Source organism: Coffea arabica, chromosome 9c (assembly GCF_036785885.1).
Source record: "Coffea arabica cultivar ET-39 chromosome 9c, Coffea Arabica ET-39 HiFi, whole genome shotgun sequence".
NCBI classification, from domain to species: Eukaryota; Viridiplantae; Streptophyta; class Magnoliopsida; order Gentianales; family Rubiaceae; genus Coffea; species Coffea arabica.
The window spans coordinates 4359001-4366829 of record NC_092326.1 but is presented as its reverse complement, the minus strand read 5'-3'; the positions used below and the strand labels follow the sequence as shown (position 1 = coordinate 4366829).

The 7829-nt window shown below is 36.8% G+C and overlaps 2 protein-coding genes across 2 annotated transcripts; one reads left to right on the top strand and one right to left on the bottom strand.

The window, feature by feature from the left end:
- Positions 1-624: 624 nt before the first annotated feature.
- On the top strand, positions 625-3988 carry LOC140014312 (cold-regulated 413 inner membrane protein 1, chloroplastic-like). The gene is made up of 6 exons (XM_072064939.1): positions 625-762; positions 1178-1309; positions 2210-2305; positions 2428-2492; positions 3490-3559; positions 3653-3988. The coding sequence occupies exons 2-6, from the start codon at positions 1212-1214 to the stop codon at positions 3816-3818; spliced, it is 495 nt and encodes a 164-aa protein (XP_071921040.1). The 5' UTR covers positions 625-762; positions 1178-1211; the 3' UTR covers positions 3819-3988.
- A 548-nt stretch (positions 3989-4536) lies between these two features.
- Positions 4537-7217, bottom strand: LOC140014311 (uncharacterized). The gene is made up of 4 exons (XM_072064938.1): positions 6797-7217; positions 5536-6138; positions 5148-5232; positions 4537-5069 (listed from the first exon to the last, which is right to left on the bottom strand). Exons 1-4 carry the CDS (start codon positions 6855-6857, stop codon positions 4886-4888), a joined length of 933 nt encoding a protein of 310 aa, XP_071921039.1. The 5' UTR covers positions 6858-7217; the 3' UTR covers positions 4537-4885.
- Between the last annotated feature and the right edge of the window lie 612 nt (positions 7218-7829).

The window sequence follows — 7829 nt, the reverse complement described above, 5'->3', positions numbered from 1 at the left end:
TTAGAGGTGATTCACACAATCTTTAAAAAATAATTTATGCGTTCTTTTTGAGTAAATTTTATATATACTGACAATTTATATGCTACCATGGTTAGATGCACGTCATAACGATTTCCCAATTATATAATTGTCAACGGATTCATTCACCCCACAAGTACCAACAATTTCTTTTGCATCCTCATTCACAATCAAATTAATGCACCCACTAACATATTCTTCTTCATCAATCACCCCAAACAAAGCATGCGAATCATTTGTTTCAACCATATGAAAAGTTTCACGAGTAATTTTTCATAATCAACAAACGCATCTTCTTCCAAATTAACTTTCCATGTCAAACCAAATTTTGATTTATGATTAGACTCATAATTATACTTCATCAAAATATAACAAAGATCTGACCAAAACTAAAGAGATGATTGAAAACTAATTAAAACTCTCATATAATATTCTTCAACCATGAATTTCTGCATTATTTTGCGAAATAACTTGGCCTTCCTTTTCTTATCATCTTTTGACAAATCATAGAAAAAATTGATTTTGAGAATTTCTTCCAAATTACGCCTTTTGAGATATTTCTCCATTGTTTTCTCCCATTCTAATATTTCGTCATACGTGGAACAAAAAATTGGCCACTTTGAAGACGAAGTGTCAGGTTCCTCAGTCTTGTTGCTCTTACCGCCGTCAACAGTATTCTCACACTCTTCAGCTAAATCAGCAACAACAGCCCGCCTCTACTTTTCTTGGCTTTAATCCCTTAAGGTACTAGTACATGAAGAACTGCATGCTTCTCTGCGTAGAGATGATTGAGTGATCAAAGGCTGAACTTATGAGATTTTTGTGGGTTTTTGCTGTTGAATCGTGGCTGAAAACTCTGTTTATGCAACCGATGCAGAGATTTTGTTTTATTGCAAAAGAGTCTCAAGATTTTGTGTGGGTTTTTGGCTGTGGGTTCTTGGGGTGGTGTTCCAATGTTTGGTGGTGTAATCAGGGTTAAATTTGTAAGACTCTTTTTTGTGGGTTTTTGGTGCTGATCCTTGGGTTACTTTTGGCTATTTTGTTTATCTGATGCAGAGTTTTAGTTTGGTTGTGAGTTTTTAAGTTTTTTTTTTGGTCGGTTTTGACTGGGGATTCTTGGGATTATGCTATAACTGTTTGTTTTGTTTGTGTGATGCAGAGTTTCGGAAAATGGCAAAAAGGTTGTGGATGTGATGATGAAGAAGAAAAGGAGTCACGGGTTGAGTGCAGTTTGCTATGCTGCCTCTCTTACTACTACCAATCTCGAATGGGTTGCTGCTGTTTGTACTGCGTAAACTTTTCCTTGCACCTTTGTTTTGATTGTTAATTGTGGATTTTTGAGACTAGATGTCCAATTGAGTTTTCATGAAGTTCGAATCCTGATGACCGGATGAAGTGAGATTTGGAATTAGATAGTTTTTTTTTATGATTAAGGTGAAAACAAATTAATTTGTTGTTGTGTCGTAAGTGGCAAATTGGATTGAAAATTTTGTTTATTATATTGCATAGTTTTTTTGATGATTAAGGTGAAAACAAATTAATTTGTTGTTGTGTCGTTAGTGGCAAATTGGATTGAAAATTTTGTTTATTATATTGCTAGAATTTGGTTTTGGTGCCTATATATATATATATATATATATATATATATATATATATATATATATATATATATTAAGAAATCGAAGAGAAAGGTAGTGTTAGATATTAAATGAATTTGAAAGTTTAATTGAATAAAGTTACGTGTGAGCACTGTGCATTCTCAAAGATGTACATTTCATCAAAACATGCAATCAAATTGGAGTGCATATGACACGGTTATGTTGTTGTGAATGTGGTTTTTAATTTTAACTGATGAGGAAAAGCAGAACAATTGTGTTTAGTGTTTGCATAGGCTTGAAAGCTATCTTCTTTTGAGGATTTCATCAGTAGCTCTCAATATTTGTTCTTTTGTCTTTTGTTAATGCATTTTCCTTGGGCTTCACTCTGAAAAGTCCATTGCATGGCTACTCTTCAAAGTGGAAGGCGATTTTTTTAGTGAATCTCCTGTAGAATGTAGTTTCATTTCTAATATGGATGACAAATTTGTTTGCTTCAGTTACAAGAGAACAACAAAATTTTATTCTTGCCAAGTGCCATGCACTAGCCAACTTATTTTGTGAATCCCACTACATGGTTAAAATTCTCCTTGCAGAATTCTAACGCTTTCCAGGGGCACTCCTATTCACAAGTCATTTCTTGTTCCTTTGTTCGCTTTACAAGCTCCTAACAGCATTGTCTCATGGATCAGGTTAACTCTTCTTTAGCAGATTGTATCCTGCTTTTTACATTGGTCATTGTGTGTATCTAAATTTGAAATTATTTGATTATTAAGTTTCAGTCTTACTGAAGTAAAAGAAAGTTGATGTGCAGGGGGGAGTATGGATATTGGACTGCATTCTTGGCTCTTCTTGTCCGTCTCTTCTTCTCCATCCCAGGTAAGTAATTCTTGTTCTCTGGCTTATACATTATTTTCTTTTGTATGGGTATGTTATTTAGATGATTCGGGAGATTTCCCTGGAATTTTCTGGTGGCTCTATAGGTAGTTTCTGTTAGGCACTTTTTAAGGTGGTTTAAGTGAAGTCTGTGAACAAGATGGAATCCTTCTTTATTATGGCAGTTGAGGTACATCAAATTTGTTTAATTTTGGGGTATTCTATTGAAAATTTACGATGTTGTTTCTATTCAACCTCAAATTTAAGAAACTAACAAGTGAAGATTAGAAGTTTGCAGTAGTATTATCCATAAATTGATGGTGTATTTTGCATTAATGACTGAAGGGATTTAACTATGACCTGGTAAAAAAGTTTAACCTTTGAAATATAAGATGCTTGATTCTATTTGTCAGGGGCATTTTTAACGCAGATTTTTGTTTTGCTACATTTTGCAAAGGTCCAGACACAATTTGGATCTGATGGACAGCATGAATGTCTGGATCTAAAAAATTACTAATAAAAGTTTGAACTTGAAGATTATGGAGAAGGACTTGGAGCTAGAAGTAAGACAAATTGAAGAAAAAATAGTATGGATTACATTTCCTTGGTGAATAATGATGCAACTAAATCAGGTGATAATGTTGCTTCATTTTGACAATGGAGGTCATATATCCGTGGGCCTATAGAGGATACGCTGCACACCTATTGCAGAAGCCTCATGCCATGTATTTTTTTGTACAAGTGAAATTTAAACAGTCTCCACATAATTTCTGCTACTGGAGAGATATTTCATTTGCATACTTATTAGCTTACATCTTAATTAGATCAAATCTATCTCAATTTGATCTGAGCCCATCATAATAAGATCGCAAATATTAAAATATACTGCAATGATAGATTTGGACATTGTTCAAATCAGATTCAAGTAAATGATAAGCCAGTCGACTTTTCTCTGCATTACTTTTAGAGGATTTGTTGATACTTTTTTTTTTGTTTTCAGGGGAACTTGAGTTGCTTTATATAGCACTACTTCTGGTAATTGTGGCACCCTACCAAGTTATGAACCTAAGGTTAGTAAAAGTATGTATAAGGGTTTTTTAAGTCTGTAGTGCATCCTCATTTTGTGGAAACTGGTACATGTCTCTTTTGGTTGTTTCTGGCAGGGGACAGCAGGAAGGTGTTATTATCTCCTTGATAATTGCGGCTTATCTGGCTTTCCAGCATTTCTCGCGGGCAGGTAGCTTGCGTAGAGCATTTGACCAAGGTTCTGTCATTGCCTCATTAGCAATCAGTTGTATTGTTGTTGTGCCATGCTTGCTCTTGATCTGACTGCGATAGGTGTTTGTGACATGACTTCTAAGCAGTGTCCGTAGATTATCGACTTACATACAGGAGCAATGGACAATGAGTAATTGTAATGTAGTAACTGGACCACTGGTTCGCTATGTTGAAAATGCTTATTTTGGAGCTTATATCTAATGTTTTCTTAGTTTTAACTATATAGCCTGTCATTACAGGTAATTAACTTGACTATATGATAAAAATCTGTTTTCTCCATTTACTGTTTTGATGCAAGTCTGAGTCAGGTAACTAATGTTTAGATGTTTCTATGACTCTTCCTTGGAAGTAAGAGCCTTGTATTTACAGGGTAATACAAAAGCAGAAAAAACAGAAGAACAATGAATGGCAGGGGCTGTAAAAATTTATGCCAATTGCCTCTAGGTTTGCTCATACAATCAAAGGACTGCCACTCTCACTTGTCCATGTTAAAAGATTGTTGTTATCATATCTGAAGAAACACTTGCATGATTTTCTTATGGCTCTCTGGACCTTATGGACAATAAGTGTCCATTGGCTGACTGGCAGTTGAGCGTAGAAGTTGAACCTTGTGAGATTGTAATTGTTATCCAATAATGTTGAAGATAGTAGGTGTAAAGCTCCGGTGCCTCTAATTAGATCTTTCTCTTTAGTACATAAATACTCCCCAGAGAAGTATTGCAGCAGATACCCTTAGCATGTATGGTAGGTGGGATAATGCCGATGTACATGGTGGGAAGAATAGTTTATTACTCTTCTGGAATTTGGTTAGTGATTGGACATTGTACATGATGCTTCACTAATATAATCCTAGAACTAGATCCTCTTATCTAAGATATTTATTTACTTCAGATGTGAAGGTATAAAGAACCACTAGGTCCTCTACTTGCTATCTGCCTGTTTGCCCTTGAACTAAAAGGCATACATAAGTTGAAGCATAACATTGACCTAAATGAGGGTCTTGAAATGATTAAGCCATGAAAATTCCCAGGCCGCCATGCATATTTGTGAAGTCTGGAGCCGGCCAAGTGAATAGCCTTGTCAATGTTGAGACATTAACTGATTACGACTGCAGTTGTTCAAAGGTAAATTGCTGCAGAAAACGATAGAGTGAGACATGTCATGATTAAGAGCTGCAGCTGTTTGTATGCTACCATCTCCGCAGAGCTGGGGGTACCCGTTGGTTCAGAACCATACTCTGTTGGTTCAGAACCAAAACCACTTGATCCAGGAGGAGTGTAAGGATTCACAGGTGTAGTTGTGCTGTAAAATCAAACCTTGTAAGCTTTCATTTGCCAGCTTCTCATAATCAGAAAAAGTTCTTGTCTCTAAAAAGTTTACCTGGGTGGTGTAGTGGGAGTCATGGGTGTTGGTGGCGCTGTTGGTGTTTTGGTAGATGTTGATGCAAAGTGACAGTTCCCGTAACCTATATGAGGCAAGTTTTCCATAAGTATTGCTTTTATTTTTCTCAATCACAATATGGAAAAGAACCAGATAAAGGGCATGACATAGTAATTGTACAGTAACTTTCGCAGTATTATAAACAGGAATTAGTTTTCCGAATAGTTTGAAAAGCCATCCTGCTGCTTTAACTAGAGTTTGAGAGGTGTTTGAGTGTTCCAAATAAAAGAATTAGATTCTTTTGATTGTATCAATCGGGCATTGGAGAGATGATTGCAGTTAGGACTAGAGTTTGCAATTAGAGTAACACAAGCAAATGTCAACTTACTTGGGTCAGTGTAAGTAAGCTGAGCTGCTCCTCCAAAAACACAGCTGGTTGGAGCTGGATTCTTCTGATAGTAGTCATTGAAAGCATAAGAAGCATGATCTTTGACCGTGTCTGGGTCATAGCAACTGGCACCTGGTTGAATTGCTGAACAGTCTGCACCGCCATAGCCACAGGCATAGTCCAGAGCCACCTGTAAAGCAGTTGGCGAAGCAGAAGGGTTGGCAATACACCAAGCTCCCCCTGCTGATGCAGGAGCGTTAGTGTTTGGTGTAGGATTTGTAGTTGGTCCTGTCATGGCGGGTGGTGATGGGCTTCCTGGGTTAGGATTTGTTATTGGTCCGGTCATGGCTGGTGGTTGTGGGCTTGCTGGGGTAGGATTTGTTATTGGTCCGGGCATGGCTGGTGGTTGTGGGGGGTTTCCTGGGTTTACAATCGGAGTAGTTGGTGTTGGTGTCGTTGGATTGACAATTGGAATGTTTCCTGGAGCTTCATCTAGCTCAGTAACAGCATTGGAAGATGAAAAGAAAATCTCATTTTCTTCAGAAGTCAGCTTTCCACTTTGAAAGAGAGCTTTGAGAGGAGGTTTCTGTGCAGTTGTTTTATCTGAAGGCAAAACAACCACCATCAATTACTCTTTAATTCTTTGAATTTGTGCTCTGGATGACCTTAAATGCAGGTTGGCTCCATGCTACCATTCCAAGACAAGAAATGTTAAAAGAGCCAGCGCTCTGATTTTCCCCTTTTTCCAGTTTTCTGATAAAGTCCGGTCTTGTTAAAAGTCATGCCCCTGTGGGCAGAAAAGGGCCGGTAAACGAACTAGCCTATTATTAAGAGTGTGAAGTGTGTTTTAATTAAGTTTTAGCCTATTGCTATGATGTGATTGATCAGGAAAAGTTTTCGCTATTTATGAGAATTAAACGAACTAGCTGATAACTTCAATTAATTAACGAGTTATGGTGCTCCAAACAAAATGATTAGTATGCCTTCTATAAACTTATTCTTGTTATATAATGGCCATCCTCCAGTCCGAAAACATGAATATGATTCATTGTTTTCTAGCAGGTTTAAAGCGTGTAACAGAACGCAAATGCAAAAAAAGAAAAGCTGAAATCATGAAGAGCATGTAGGGTGTATTGTAGAATAATTCCAGTTGAACATAACATTCATGATTCGCAGTCATATGTAGCAATAAGACAGAAGCATGCTTGATTGAAAATGATTCCATGCACCCAATTTGAGTAAAAGATAACTAAATATTTACCTGAAACAAAGAAGATACAAAGTAGGAAGAACATGGAAAGCTGAAAAACTCCAGCATCCATAGTGTATCTGGTGCAGTTCCAAATGGATGTTCTGAAATTTTCTTCTTAGGCTGAGATGATACGGATGACATATATGGGATTTCTGGAATGATAGAAGAACTATTGATGTTTGTCAAGAAGAAGTTATCTCCTGCTTGTAGTATATAAATAAAGTACAAAGAATCATAGCTTTCTTGCATTGAAGAGGCTGTGAAAGAGAGGCTGGTGTTGGGGGAATATGAGAAAACTTAAGAGAGGAGGCATTGGTAGTTGGAAACTGCAAGCAAGGAGGTGCCTAAATAGGGAAAAAGTTGTAATGAGCAGAAAAGGCTAAAGAATCAGCTGGTTGGAATGTACGTCTCTTGTATTTCTGCTCATCGAATATTAGAATCCACACCATACCACCATATTGGAGAATCAAGCATACTCCAATGGTCAAAAACCTTTTTCTTAGTATTCGGATGAACTTTCAGTTCTCACTACTCTTTCTTCCATTTCTTGTAAACACAAAAAAGAAACAAAGAATCAATTGAACCATCATTTTCATTTATTATAACTCGTGAATGTGATGCTGCTGGTATAGAACTCTCTATTCTCTTTTCTGCCTATCTTTCTACTGTTTATAGGACTTGCTCAAAAGGTAAAGACAGAGACAGATACACAGAAATAAGAGAGATTTTATTCCAAGTAGAATTCCCTAGATGATGCTAAAAGGTAAAAGGTTTGCTCTCAAATGTCTGCCTCCCTAGCGCATTGGATCTCTCAAACATAGGAACTTGAATAGATGCAACCTGTCTAAAGGAAAAACGTATCCAACACCTTTCCTTTCTGTGTGTGCGCTGCAAAAGCGAAAATTGGATCTCTTGCTAACATAATAACAATTAAGTGCACAAGCTGCAAACCTTTTTCTTTTTCTGGTCCTGCAGGCCAACAAATACCACCAAAATTGAAGTCTAGTGTAGGAGTCGGAACACTTGTTTTTTTTTTTTTTTT

What these genes read in the sequence shown, in the direction of transcription:
- LOC140014312 (XM_072064939.1), top strand. Translation starts at nt 1,212, where the DNA reads ATGATGAAGAAGAAAAGGAGTCACGGGTTGAGTGCAGTTTGCTATGCT. An exon ending in GTTGCTGCTGTTTGTACTGC is followed by an intron (nt 1,310 to 2,209) that starts GTAAACTTTTCC and finishes TTCTCCTTGCAG; the next exon opens with AATTCTAACGCTTTCCAGGG. An exon ending in TCTCTTCTTCTCCATCCCAG is followed by an intron (nt 2,493 to 3,489) that starts GTAAGTAATTCT and finishes TTTTGTTTTCAG; the next exon opens with GGGAACTTGAGTTGCTTTAT.
- LOC140014311 (XM_072064938.1), bottom strand. Translation starts at nt 6,857, where the DNA reads ATGGATGCTGGAGTTTTTCAGCTTTCCATGTTCTTCCTACTTTGTATC. An exon ending in TTGTATCTTCTTTGTTTCAG is followed by an intron (nt 6,139 to 6,796) that starts GTAAATATTTAG and finishes TTTTGCCTTCAG; the next exon opens with ATAAAACAACTGCACAGAAA. An exon ending in GCTTACTTACACTGACCCAA is followed by an intron (nt 5,233 to 5,535) that starts GTAAGTTGACAT and finishes TGCCTCATATAG; the next exon opens with GTTACGGGAACTGTCACTTT.